Here is a 15,517-nt window from a genome sequence, read left to right on the forward strand (position 1 = left end):
ACACTAGTAAAATTAAGATTATTTAAGAGAACAGCTTCAGTCAGGGATGTTACATTATAATCAATGAGTTGAAATATGAGTGTTCAGTTGGGTTTTTCTAGCAAAAGTCTTCTCACAGACAACACACTTGTGATTCCTGGTGATTCCATGGACAGCCATGTGTTGTTTGACATGGGTTCTTAGTTTGAACGTCTTTCCACAAATGCTGCACTCATGAGGTCTGTTATCTGCATGAGTATGCTCATGCTGCTGTAAATTATTTTCCCTTTTAAATGCTTTGCCACAGGTGTGACAAATGTACGGTTTATCATCAGAATGTGTCAAGAAATGTAATATTAATGTTTTTTTTGTTTTGAACATTTTCCCACATATTTCACAGCTGTGAACCGTACCTAAGTGATCGTTTCTAAGATGTTCCAACAAAGTATCTTTAACAGTAAAGATTCTACCACAATTTGCACATTTATATTTCTCCTGAGGCAAATGGTGTTTTTTTATGTGCCGCACTAAACTCTCTTTACACACAAAATCACTGTTACATTCTGCACATTGGTATTCCTTTGTATCCACATGTACCTGATAAGTATGTCGTGTAAGATTTTTTTTCTCAGCAAATGACTTATTACAAAGTTTACATGTAAAAGAGAGATTTTTGTTCAATTGATAATGCACATTACGAATATGGTTCTTGAGCGAACCTTTTGAAACCAAACCTTTGTTACATATCTTACAAATCTCTTTTTTTGAACATCCCAAATGTATGTGTGAAATATGAGACTTCAATGCAGTGTAATTGCAAAATGATTTGGCACAAGTTGTACACTGGTACTTATTGGTATTAGCATGTGTAGTTCGATGATGTTTTCTCAAATGCCTTTTGTCTATGTATCTGCGGTCACAGAGAGCACATTTAAAATATTCTTTTAGGGAACCTCCATTATCTTTTACAGTATTTGGCATGACAAACGTTCCAAAGTCACTTTTACACTGAATACACTCACAAAGAACACCATTCAACTGAGCTGTGCACTTTCCTTCTTTAATTTGAATCTGAAACATACAAAACTGACCTTCAGACTGATAACCTAAGAGTTCAGAGTATCCTTTGTACAATTTTAGTTAATATTTAGTTTTAACATGTTTTCCGTCAGGAAAATTATAATTACAAAGGATGAACATAGAATACTACAGGGTGAGGCAATGAGAGAACCCCAATTTTTGTTTTGCATTATCATTTTTGAATAAGAAATATTGGGACAATAAAAATGGACTGTGTTTTAACCCCTATTAAATATGCCATAAAACTATTATAAATACAGTGCTATTCCAAGTCTTAAGGCAGCCCTTGTGTGTTCAGTTACAGCTGACAATTTTCTGATATTGTTTAACACAAAAGTTGAAACACATTAACTGTGAATTTAAGTTCGATACAACAAACTGAAAACTGTAGGTTATCAGAAAGGTTTGAAACAATATTAAAATATTACAGTTAATTATCCACGAATGACCTTTGAAATTTTCTGTGGGAAATTTTCTGTTTGCTTGTTCATCACAATTTTTTTATTCAATGTTGTCTAATATTTGTATTGCTACAAGTATTCTTTTTTATATTCGCAGTAGCAGTAATAACCAAGTGCTCATCCATATATAAAGCTAGGATGGATTTGAACTTTTGAGAAAACCATAAGACGCACACCTATCAATCGCATACTAAAATGAAAAGTCTTGCTGTGAAACTTCCCTGAAAAATATCAGGTTTTCAATAAGCCCTTTCCTAAGGGCAGGACCATCAATTAAAGGACTGTATATAATTAGATGTAAAACGTTGAATATACACCAGCTGTCGATTTGTTTGTTAATTTTCCTTGAGTTAACCTTTTGATTTTAGGCTTTTAGGTACCATAGATTTCTATATTGCATCAAGAGTAGATTATAATTTCTAGTGACTTGGACAATGATAAAATTTACTTTCATAAAGTAAATGTTTCATAAGTAAGTGCTTTATCAACCAGCAGTCAGGCCCGTTTTTGACCCTGTCAGCGCCCTAGGCACATCTAATAGTAGCGCCCCTTTGCAATATATATATAACAGGGTGTCCACCGACCGGGAAATCCGGGGATCGTGCGGGAGATTTTTGAACCGTGAATTTTGTATTTCTACCTGGAATTTTCAATTTACCGTGATCACGCATGACAAAAGTGACGTTTCCGTGATCGCGGGAGACGACAACATGTCTACACACGGCCGCGAGGGATGATCAGAATTTTCCGCGATCGCAGAAGACGATGATGCAACGGAGCCGCAACGGATAATCAGAGTATTGCCGCGATCACGGAAGACGATGTTAATGTCCACACGACCGCGGGAAACAGCATGAATTCTGCCGAGATCGTAGAATGATGATCTCCACACAACTGGAGGACATTATTAACATTTTACCTCAATCGCGGGAGACGATTACGATGTCTTCACAACTGCGGGAAACGATTACGATGTCTACAGAACCGCGGAATACAACAATGATTTCTACACGGCCACGAGGGATGATCACAATAATCGCTCAAGACGATGATAATGTCCACATGACCGCGGGAAAAGATCAGAATTTTGCCTCATTCGCCAAAGACGATTATCTCCATATGTCCGCGGGAGATGATTACCATTTTGCCGCAATCGCGGGAGGCGATCACTACATGTCCAAACGACCAACGGGACTATTTATAATGATGTCTCCGAGGCCGCGAGGGGTGACAATCGCGCAAGACGATGATTATGGCCACACGATCGCGGGAAAAGGTCAAAATGTTGCCTAATTTGCGTAAGAGGATGATGAATTCCTCAAGACTGAGGGAGATGATTACCGTTTTTCCACAATCACGGGAGGTGATTACTATGTCCACACGACCGTGGGGGACGATATGATGTCTTCACGACCGCGAGGAGTGGTCAGAATTTGACTGCGATCGCGCAAGACGAGGATAATGTCCCCACGACCGGGGGAAAATATCAGAATTTTGCCTCATTTGCGTTAGACGATGATAATCTCCTCACGACCGGGGGATATGTTCATATATTGCCCCGATCATGGAAGACGATAATTTTATGTCCAAACGACCTGACTGCAGAAAATAGTAAGAATCTTGCCACAAACGTGGGAGACGATTACGATGCCTACACGGCCGCGAGGGGTTATCAGAATTTTACCACGATAGAATGCAAATACTACCACGATTTTTTTTCAATTTCCAAATTTTTGGCGCCCCCAAAAAAAGCCAATTGTCTCGCGCCCTAGGCACGTGTCTACCGTGCCTATTCGGTAAATCGGCCCTGCCAGCAGTTTGCATAGACAAGGCAGGGGCAGAACAACTAGTTAAAACTGATGGTGATTAAATGAGGAGTAAATCTAATATTTTTGCGAATTTCCCATATAGGGAATAAGCTATTACCGTAGTACGCATGTTAAGACCTGGACGCGGGACCGATTTTTTTTTCGTTTTGAGGTCCCTAGAGGCCAATATATATATCTATATATATAATTCTGTAAGACAAAATTTTTACCAGAAAATATTGGACGTCTGGTTAGTCGCAGAAAAGTGGGAGGGGTCTTAAATTAAAGGTCTTGACCCCAGGGACTCGGGAAAAATAGCACAATTCCCATAAAGTTACCAGAAAACGAAATATAACGTAAAATGTTCTCCATAAGAAATGCATTAGAAGCCATATTTACTGCAGATTTTTGTTTACTTCAATACAGCTGATCGTGATTGATCATTAAGCCAGTATGCAATGGGATGAATTTACTTTACACTAATTTTGTTACCTTAACAAAAGGAGTATACACTTAGGAATATTAACTGGGTAGGGATGCTAATTTAAGACACTTTCCAAAATTCTAATCAGGGAAGCCCTTTTTTATCACCATTAATCACAAAACCAAAGCTACCTTAACAAACCAGTATTTATTCACAAACAATTATATATTTGCTGCCTTTAGCAGAGTTAAACCTATGGAGTAATTTAAATTATTTATTGGAAATAACCAACAAAAGCAAACAAAGACAAACAACAAACTGTTTTTTACACAAAAGAAATTGTGTAAAGGGATATTACATATTCTGACACATAGATAATATATTTCTGAGTTTGTTTACATATTAAAACAATTTGTTTTATATCACCGAGCTTTTTAGGGACTTTTGTAAACTGTTGTAGTTTGCTTGTTTATGAACATATTTTGATCAAATTTGGAAAATGTTTTTATTTCTTACTTACTAACTATTAACATTTTGAAAAAAAAAACAGTTTTTCCCTCCCTGATGAAGCAAACCTAAGCACTTGTTAAACTAATTCTATTTAAATCGGGAATAAATGTTATATTTTTAAGTATACATTTCAGTGTAAATCCAATCAGTCAAATGGAAATTCGCTTAGTCTGCAGGTTTGCTGCGGCGGGGGTATTTTATTGTAGTCTAAATTAGGGGCTGTGGCCCCTACAGGCCAGTTTATTTATATATACTAGCTGACCCGGCGAACTTCGTATCGCCTAAGTTATAGGTTTCCCCTAAGACAGACCGATGGAAAGAAAGTACCGTTACGTTTAATTTTCAAGATGATCTCGTTCGCATCGCTCAATCACGTCCTGGTTGAAGTTTGTTCGCTACGCTCACTCACCTTTGGTTTGGAGCTCGTTCGCTACGCTCACTCACCTTTAGGTTGGAGCTCGTTCGCTGCGCTCACTTGCCTTCAGGTTAGCTCGTTCGCTACGCTAACTCGCCTCCAGGTTGAAGTTCGTTCGCTACGCTCACTCACCTTTTGGTTGCAAATTAGCTGTTGTCATAAATGTAAAAGAAATAATAGTGCTGCACCCTGTTGGTAATCCTTGTAACTTTAATGCTATTGAACATCATAGAACAGAACCAACTTGTGTAATTGAAACAGCTGTTCAGATTCATTAATTCCATTTCTCATAAGGTTAACATGGGAAACTCCAGAGCCACTGGGGCGGAGCCCTTTTAAGAATTTCGAAACGGGAAATAGTTTACGTCCGATTCGCATACCTACAGAATTTACACACCAAATTTCATAACGATCGGTGAAGTCGTTCCGGAGGAGTTTGCAGACAAACACTGTGACACGAGAATTTTATATATTAGATGTGTCCGTTAGCACGATAACTCTAGCAAAAATGATCCGATTTTGATAAAATTTGGTATAAACTTGTAAACCTACATTTATTCGAACGAGTTCGCGAACCAGCATGATCGGACTATGGGAACTGGGGTTTACGGGGGGTTTTAAGGGATAAAAATAGGTTTTTCCCATTTTTGACCCAAAAAACATAAAATTTAGCAATTTTTTTCCAAACCATTTTGTAGAGCTTAAAAAAACAATAATTTAGTATATTGAAGCGTTATTATGCGCCTAATGGTTACGGAGAAAATTAAAAAAAAATGTAAATTAAAAATTCCCATGTTATTCTTATGGAGAACAAGCAAACTGTTGTAGTTTGCTTAGTTTGCTTGTTTATGAACATATTTTGATCAAATTTGGAAAATGTTTTTATTTCTTAACAACTATTAACATTTTACAAAAAAAAAGTTTTACCCTCCCTGATGCAGAAACCTAAGTACTTGTTAAACTAATTCTTTTAAAATAGGAAATACATGTTATATTTACAAGAGACATTTTAGTATAAATCCAGTCAGGCAAATGGGAATTCGCTTAGTCTGCAGGTTTGCTGCGGCGGGGGTATTTAATGAGATATTTTAGTGAAAATCGATTCAGTGAGGCACATGGAAATTTGCTTACTCTGCTGGATCTGGGGTATTTCTAAGAACTATTGTCTTGTAATTTTCTCCATAAAGGCTTTTTGAATCTTTAGCAGGAAGTGAATTCATAGAAAACGAACAGAACTTTGTAAATACAAATTTATTAGCATATAATAAAAAAACTTTAAAAGTCCAATGTGTAAATATTGACTTATTTTAATGACAACTTATAAAAAAATAAAATACACAAATTATTCATGGGATTAAAAAATATTTTGAAAATGCTCGGTTTAGCACGGCTTTAACTTGATAATCATTAATTACCTGCCAAAAAATATTGTAATTTCAACATCATATGATGAGGGAGAGGGATTGTCCCTGAACTGGTTATAGCATAGACAAAAAGAAATAAATAAAGACTGTCAGCTGTGCTGTGTGTCACTCATTATTAAGATAAAATATTGTTTTTAATAAAAAAATACTTTATTCATAAACATTAGTAAAATTAAGATTACTTAAGAGAACAGCTGATGTAGGGAATGTTACATCACAATCCATGAGTTGACAGATGAGTGTTCGGTTGGGTTTTCCTAGCAAAAGTCTTCTCACAGACGACACACTTGTGATTCTTGATGATTCCCCCCAAAAAAGGGGGGATTTAAAAATTGTAATGCTAAATAATTAGTTTGAATTCTTCCCCTTTAATTACGTATTACAGTATAAATTTCTTTATTTATTCATAATTTTGAAAAATCTACCAAAAGTTAGGGGGTCCATTTAAAACCAAAAAAACTCCAGACTTTTCAAGCACTGAAAGACATAAAGTTAATATGAACTAGAGGCCGTCCAGTGGTCAAAAACTCTACCAAAAATATGTAATGTACAGACTTATCTATTTTCACCCAACGCTGATTAAAAATAAAACATGTGATTGGAATTTCTTTAATTTTTTTGATTTTCTGTTTATATTTTGCTGTTATTTTGCCACCCATAAGGCCCATGCTATTTTTTTCAAGTTTAAAGTTCATTTTTTGTGCTTATTTTTGAGCCTATTTTAATATATAATGGGATTCTGCATATCTACAGGAAAATATCTCTCTAACGGTATGCATTGATTTTCCAAGCTGAGAAAAAGGTTGTAAAGAATCATGCTTGCTATTAATATATACTATAGTAGTTGTCCAGTGGTTGAAAACTCGACCAAAAATATGTAATGTACACGCATTGACTATTGGATATTGAAGTAGACATTCCATCTGCCATTTTTAAATAAAAAAAAACCTGTAGTTGTGTAAGCTAATCACAGTATGCGTGTCAAAAATGATATTTTCTATCTTATTTTTTTATACTGACAAAGATGATGGGTCATAACAGTTGCATTAGCTCTGAATAGGCCTAAGCCATTCCATAGGTTCGACTTCGTAAAAATCACCGTATATTCAAGAAAAAAATTATTGATTTAGATCAGAGCAATCTGGCGGCCCACATCAACTACGACAAATTTAATAAAAAACTGGCAAAAACTTTAAAATGGGGATGGAAATTGCAAATCGTTCTACCAAATTCATTGTAGTAGTCTTTACACTTGTGTGCAACAAAAGGACTAATTACAAACTCTAACCTAAAACTCAGAATCGTTAGAGTCCAAGAATTTTCTGTACGTTATGAAAAGTAGGAAACAAGGTCAGTCGACGGATGCTTTCACCCCTTCAAGCAGTAGCAGTGACGGTAACGGGCAACGTTAGTTGGGTAGTGTACTTTGTGTAGGTTAACTGTTGCTTACTGGGTAGGTAAAATGGATGGTTTATGTGTATTCCTATAATAGTTTTAGCATATCTGGAAAATTTCACACTTAATATGCATACAAACTGCTGTTAAATAAAGATTTTAATAGACTACAAGATCCCCGTATGTAGAACGGGCACACAGATAGTGATTATTATTGCAGAAATTAATAGACAGCTGGGTTTTCAACCTTAGTCAATATATGCAGTTACAGTAAACATGGTTCATTCAACATAGCCACTAACACTGTGCTCTTGTTGTGGAAACCTTTTAAAAGAATTGTGCTTCTGTTGATAAATCTTCTTCATTCAAGAAAATTAAGTAAAGGTTCACATTTAATAACTCTGTGATCTAACTCACACCTTGTGTTAGTGTTAAGATAATACTTTATTTTGATTATTAATTTTAACAACCTTGAATGAATTGGTTACAATAAGTTGGCAAGATGAATGTAACCTAATTAATACTGAATATTTATATGATATTAATGTAAAACACAAACTCTTTCAAAGTGAAACACAACATTGTACAATGTAGCTGAATAAATGTGACAGAAATAAGTTGATCAAAAAGGAAATAAGTAGAATGTAAGAATTAGTTCTGTCTGATGTTTACTAGGTTCTCGTTCATTGAATATTTCAAGTAAAGATGTGTTGCCTCCTCAGTTACTGTTCAGCAGTTCAGCCGACTTTGACAAAGAGGTAAGGGTTGATCCTGGTAAACCATCTTGCCATAAAACCCACCTTAAATGATGAAAATCAAGAAATGAAAAAAGCAGGCAACTAATATCAGTTGCAAACTTAATACTTTGAAATTATAAAATGAAAAAAATTATGATGTCATTCATATTTAGGAAAATCTAGTTTTAAATAAAACATTAATTTATTCATAAACAATAGTAAAATTAAGATTATCTAAGAAAACTGTTGATGTAAGGGATGTTGCATTACAATCAATGAGTTGACAGATGAGTGTTCAGTTGGGTTTTGCTAGCAAAAGTCTTCTCACAGACAACACACTTGTGATTCCTGGCGATTCCATGAACAGCCATGTGTTGTTTGACATGTGTTCTTAGTTTGAATGTCTTTCCACAAATGTTGCACTCATGAGGTCTGCTATCTGCATGTGTATGCTCATGCTGCTGTAAATTATTTTCCCTTTTAAATGCTTTGCCGCAAGTGTGACAAATGTACGGTTTATCATCAGAATGTGTCAAGGAATGGAATCTTAATGTTTGTTTTGTTTTGAGCATTTTACCACATATTTCGCAGCTGTGAACTGTACCTAAGTGATCAATTCTAAGATGTTCCAACAAAGTATCTTTAACAGTAAACATTCTACCACAATTTGCACATTTATATTTCTCCTGAGGCAAATGGTGTTTTTTTATGTGCTTCGCTAAACTCTCTTTACACACAAAATCACTGTTACATTCTCCACATTGGTATTCCTTTGTATCCACATGCATTAGAGAAGTATGTCGTGTTAGATTCATTTTCCGAGCAAATGACCTATTACAAAGTTTACATGTAAAAGAGAGATTTTTCTTCAATTGATAATGTTTCACGAATATGCCTGTTGAGCACCGAAGTCTGAGTAAAACCTTTGTTACATATTTTACAAATCTCTTTTTTTAAACATCCCAAATGTATGCGTGATATATGAGACTTTAATGCAGAGTAACTGCAAAATGATTTGGCAGAAGTTGTACACTGGTACTTATTGATATTAGTATGTGTAGTTTGATGATGTCTTCTCAAATGCCTTTTATCTATGTATCTGCGGTCACAGAGAGCACATTTAAAATATTCTTTTAGGGAACCTCTATTATCTTTTACACTATTTGGCATGACAAACGTTCCAAAGTCACTTTTACACTGAACACACTCACACAGAACACCATTCAACTGAGCTGTGCACTTTCCTTCTTTAATTTGAATCTGAAACATACAACACTGACCTTCAGACTGATAAGCTAAGAGTTTAGAGTATCCTTTGTACAATTTTAGTTAATATTAAGTTTTAATGTGTTTTCAGTGAGGATAATAACAAAGTTATAATTACAAAGGTTGAACATAGAATACTAAAGGGAATGAAATGAAATATTACTTTATTATCACAAAAACATTTCACAGATCCAGCGTTAGCTAGTGAAACAGGTGATATTGTCACAGATCTTAAACACTAAGTTACATAACAAAACTAAAATCCACATACGGTAGCTTAAACTGAAATATATTTACTTATCATTTAAATAATCGGAAATCTTAAAATAATTTTTTTGTACAAGGTATTGTTTGAAATCATTTTTAAATTTTGAAATACTGTTAATTTCTTTGAAATTAGAGGGTAGACTGTTGTAAAGCCTTAATCCAATATAATAAGGAGCTCTTTCATATAAACAAAGGCTATGTCTTGGACATTAAAAAATTAGCTGATGCTTGATGGGAAATCTGTGCGTGCTTCAATTTAATACCTCAATCATGAAAATCGGTCGGGTAGAAGAGCCAAACGATCTCGGAAAAGAAAAACCAAATTTAACTCCTATAAGAAATATACTAATTCACAAACCAATTCATCGCTAATATATGGGTTAATAAAAATATTACATAAGGTTTCCCCAAGTAAGCCTAGAACAAGCCTTCAAACACAACTTCAACTGTTAATTTAGTTGGATGGGCTCAAAGCGAACATGTTTGTTATATTATTTAAAATGGAACTTTCAATTAACCTCCAAACAGGATGTTGAGACTATTAGTATGCGATTCAGGTTAGTGTCGTCATTTGATTATATTATTTATGATCTATACCGTTTCTGTTCTAATATCCGTGTAGTAATGCTATCAGCTATTTCTTGATCTACGTCATTCAAAATCTACCAGCTGATCTTATGCCTTTGTTTATGTGTCAAATACTGCTTCCATAAGGATTACATTGAAACTTTGAGGGCCCGTGGGGCGGATTCCTAAGAGATTTTTTTAACGTCATATAGATGTTGGCACTCACCGATAGGGTCTTTAACACCATGCAAAATTTGAAAACTATTGCTTTAGGCGTCTAGGAGGAGTTTGCGTATTACGAGATGCATAAGAGTCGACGTACAATGAGGGGTAAATCTAATATTTTAAAGGAGATATTTGAGTGAAAATCGATTCAGTGAGGCACATGGTAATTTGATTTGTCTTCTGGTTTGCTGGAGCTGGGGTATTATAACTATTGTTTTGTAATTTTCTCCGTGAAAACTTTTTGATTCTTTAGCAGGAAGTGAATTCATAGAAAACGAACAGAACTTGGTAAAATTCAAATTTATAACACAAAATAAAAAAAAAAAACTTTAAAAACCCAATGTGTATATTGACTTAATTTAAATGAGAACTCATAAACACCTAAAATACATAAATTATTGATCAGGTCAAACAAATATTTTAAAAAAGCTCAGCTCAGCTGTGGTTTCTGTCTGCTGATTGTGCATTTCAAGTAAAGATGTGTTTGCCTCCACTGTAATTGTTAAGCCATCACAGTGGAACGACTTTAACAAAAAAGTAAGGGTAGATCTGCGTAAACCCAAATCTTGCAATAAAAGTAACCATCAAAAAAATAATTATCAAAAATTCGCAAAATATCGCAAATTTTTCATGAAATTAAAAACATAAACATAACTATAACAATCGTACTTTGACAGTTAGTTCTCATTGCTTATCACATTTTTTTTGCCACTTCAAATAATCTGTTTTCATAAATGCAAACAAATATAGTGCTGCACCCTGTTGGTAAACCTTATAACTTTTTAATGCTTTTCCCTATCATAGAACCAACTTTTTTTGTTGAAACAGCTGACTAAATTCTTTAATCCACTTTAAATATAAATACTCATCAGGTTAACATGGGGAACTACAGAGCCACTGGGGCGGATCCCGAAAAAGGTTTTGAGATAAGAATATGCCTATATGTTCATTGGGAATGTGAGCTATCATCATGCCAAATTTCAACCCAATCCGTCCAGTAGTTAATGCGTGATTGAACTTCAAACAAACAAACAAACAAACACACAAACATTCACATTTATAATATTAGTAAGATTCATAAACACAAAAAAATATATTATTTTAGAAAAAAGCTATGGAAGTGGATGTTACATTACAATCCATGAGTTGACATATGAGTGTTCAGTTGAGTTTTCCTGGCAAAAGTCTTCTCACAGACAACACACTTGTGATTCCTGGTGATTCCATGGACAGCCATGTGTTGTTTGACATGGGTTCTTAGTTTGAATGTCTTTCCACAAATGTTGCACTCATGAGGTCTGTTATCTCTGTGTGTATACTCATGCTGCTGTAAATTACCCTCTCTTTTAAATGCTTTGCCACAAGTATGACAGACGTACGGTTTATCATCAGAATGTGTCAAGAAATGTAATATTAATGTTTGTTTTGTTTTGAACATTTTCCCACATATTTCACAGCTGTGAACCATACATAAGTGATCGTTTTTTAAATGTTCCAACAAAGTATCTTTAACAGTAAAGATTCTACCACAATTTGCACATTTATATTTCTCCTGAGGCAAATGGTGTTTTTTTATGTGCCGCACTAAACTCTCTTTACACACAAAATCACTGTTACATTCTGCACATTGGTATTCCTTTGTATCCACATGTACCTGATAAGTATGTCGTGTAAGATTTTTTTTCTCAGCAAATGACTTATTACAAAGTTTACATATAAAAGAGAGATTTTTGTTCAATTGATAATGCACATTACGAATATGGTTCTTGAGCGAACTCTTTGAAACCAAACCTTTGTTACATATTTTACAAATCTCTTTTTTTAAACATCCCAAATGTACGTGTGAAATATGAGACTGCAATGCAGTGTAATTGCAAAATGATTTGGCACAAGTTGTACACTGGTACTTATTGGTATTAGCATGTGTAGTTCGATGATGTTTTCTCAAATAACTTTTGTCTATGAATCTGCGGTCACAGAGAGCACATTTAAAATATTCTTGTAGGGAACCTCCATTATCTTTTACAGTATTTGGCATGACAAACGTTCCAAAGTCACTTTTACACTGAATACACTCACAAAGAACACCATTCAACTGAGCTGTGCACTTTCCTTCTTTAATTTGCACCTGAAACATACAAAACTGACCTTCAGACTGATAACCTAAGAGTTCAGAGAATCCTTTGTACTTTTTTAGTTAATATTTAGTTTTAATGTGTTTTCAGTCAGGATAATTATAATTACAAAGGTTGAACATACAATACTAAAGGGTGAGGCATTGAGAGAACCACAATTTTATTTTGCTTTTGAATGAGAAATATTGCAACAAAAAAAATGGACTGTGTTTAACCCCTATTAACTATGCCTTAAAACTATTATAAATACAGTACTATTACAAGTCTTTAGACAGCCAAAGTGTGTTAAGTTACAGCTGACATTTTTCAAATATTGTTTAACATAAAAGTTGAAAGTTGAAACACATTAACTGTGAACTTAAGTCTGATACAAAGAACTTTAAATTGTAGGTTATCAAATAGGTTTGATACAAAATTACAGTTAATTATTGATGAATAACCTCAGAAATATTCCGTGGAAATTTTCTGTTTTCTTGTTCATCACAATTTTTTTATTCAATGTTGTCAAATATTTGTATTACTAAATGTATTCATTTTACATTCCCAGTAGCAGTTATAACCAAGTGCTCATCCATGTATAAAGCTAGGATGGATTTGACCTTTTAAGAAAACCATAAGCCGCACACCTATCAATTGCATACTTAAATGAAAGGTATTACTGTGAAACTTCTCCGAAATCTATCAGGGTTTCAATAAGCCCTCTGCTAAGGGCAGGAACATAATTTAAAGGACTGTATATAATTACATTTAAAACATTGAAGATACACCAGCTGTGGATTTCTTTTGGATTTAGTTTGTTGGTTTACTTTTCCTTGCCCGGCGCGCGTTGTTGCGGTTAACCACTATTATTTTAAACTAGGTTAAACCCGTCGAAATCGACGTTTACTTTAAAGGCTTATGCTAATTCATCTAACTGCAATAAATTGAATGGAATTATATATATTTTAAACATTTAGCTTTGTTTAAAGAGTAATAAGTGTAAAAACAATAATGATATTAAATGTGTTAGTTACCAAATACGGTTGATCATTCAATGAATAAAATATTTCCCATACCGTACGTCATCGGCATTATATTAGTATGTTAACTGGTATCTCTTCTTTTGGAAGAACCTTTAGATAATATTAAAATCGTATTGGTGGATCTTTTGTTGTTTAAAACTTCCGCGGTTTCATCTGTGTAATAAAGATTAATCTATGACTTTATTTGAAAAAAATATCTGTTTGTTGAGAAGACACGTTCTAACTTCAAAGGGAGGTCCATCCGTAACAGTATAAGTTTGATTTTCCCTTTGTCACGTCGCATCAGTTCATATCGTACTTCTGTGCCGATGAATAACCCTCTAGCATAGTTTTGAGAAATTGGTTGTGGGGTTTGTTAAGCTAATAAGACACTTCTGCACTTGTATTATTGTGTATTGCATTACACAATCAAATATTTTTCCAATGATTGAAAACATGTGTTTCTCATGAACCTATGATGATCTGTCTAGAATAATATGGTAAAATATAGCCAAAAGTGGTGAAAAAGGCAGACACCAACCCGTACAATAGATATAAGATAGTTTAATAAGAAATAGTTGTAAGAGTTACTGTGATAAAAGGATTTTCCACCGATTTCGTAATGGAGCGTTATATAGCAAAACATGACATGATACAGAAGAAAATCAATTTTAAAATCAGAAAATAACATTGCAAAAATACTTCTTTTGGACAATTCAGTAACTCCCAATAAATGAGTGTTTTTTAAAAATACAATTAAAAAAATAACAGCTGTTTCATTAAAAAGTATTATGCACATGGCCAAAATGTAAACAAATCTGTGGAGGGATCTTTAAAGACTTATGGGGCAGAGCCCTAAGGGAATTTACTTTGTTTTTCATTTGTTAACTTATCTACAAACCAAGACATTTCTTTGGTCACCCCTACCAAGTTTCTACGCGCAGCCGTTCTCTCAAATTAATGGAGACGAAGTTTCCAACTAAATATTTAGATTCCCCCATGTTAATCTTATGGGAGAAAACCCAACTTTGATGGAAGAACCTGCCCAAACTAATAGAGATTTCAAAAAACAAAAAACACTTTGCAAAACTACAGATCAGGGTAATTCTTTTGACACTTTAATCATTAGGCTTAGTGTATTATATATATAGAAGATGGTAATTTGTTCTTTACGATGAATAATAAAAGTGTATACCAAAAATAAAAATTATTGAATATTTTACTAATTGCTAGTGGATAAACAATGCTTTTTGTTTTTTCATTAGGTGTATAAATACACCTAATACTCACTAATACTAATTGCCTACCAAAAAATATAGACGATTGGTAGTTGTTATTAGGTGGACCTAAAATTTTCAGTTATGTGTTAAGAATTAATTAAATTATCTAGGTTTAAAAACTAAACTTGACGAGATAGACAATATGAATATGTTTAAAACTACAGTAAAGTATTCAATACGATTCTGTTAATCTGTTTATACATCAAGTAGTAGAATTGTTTTTCTAGGATTTGGAGGGGATATCGGTATTCAAATATAGATTATTTAATTACCATTAGATTAATAATTTTATTATAATTGATGGTTATATGATTAATTAATCTTTCCCCTTAAATTGCTCAAATATTAAACATTTGCTCAAATAAGTTAAAGAATATTAATTTTAAAAAAATTTGCATTAATTATTATATGTTAAGCAGTGTGTTTCCCACTGTATCTAGTATCACAACATCATCTGATTACATTTATTATGGATCCAATTTTCTCCAAACGTCTTATATTCTGCTGCCATAGCATTTATGTTCTTATAAATAAATTAATTTG

The 15,517-nt window shown here is 33.8% G+C and overlaps 1 protein-coding gene across 1 annotated transcript in view; it reads right to left on the reverse strand.

The window, feature by feature from the left end:
- The window catches only part of LOC128993078 (zinc finger protein 418-like), a 71,224-nt gene that overhangs the window by 27,621 nt on the left and 28,086 nt on the right, over positions 1–15,517 (reverse strand). The window contains exons 2-4 of the mRNA XM_054416836.1: positions 12,585–12,686; positions 9,392–9,493; positions 949–1,050 (exon numbers count right to left, since the gene is read on the reverse strand). Coding sequence (XP_054272811.1) covers positions 949–1,050; positions 9,392–9,493; positions 12,585–12,686 — 306 coding nt within the window. The remainder of the gene's footprint in view (positions 1–948; positions 1,051–9,391; positions 9,494–12,584; positions 12,687–15,517) is intronic.

Source organism: Macrosteles quadrilineatus, unplaced genomic scaffold (assembly GCF_028750875.1).
Source record: "Macrosteles quadrilineatus isolate MER2022 unplaced genomic scaffold, UCM_ALF_1.0 Scaffold_4__1_contigs__length_99947679, whole genome shotgun sequence".
Classification (NCBI taxonomy): domain Eukaryota; kingdom Metazoa; phylum Arthropoda; class Insecta; order Hemiptera; family Cicadellidae; genus Macrosteles; species Macrosteles quadrilineatus.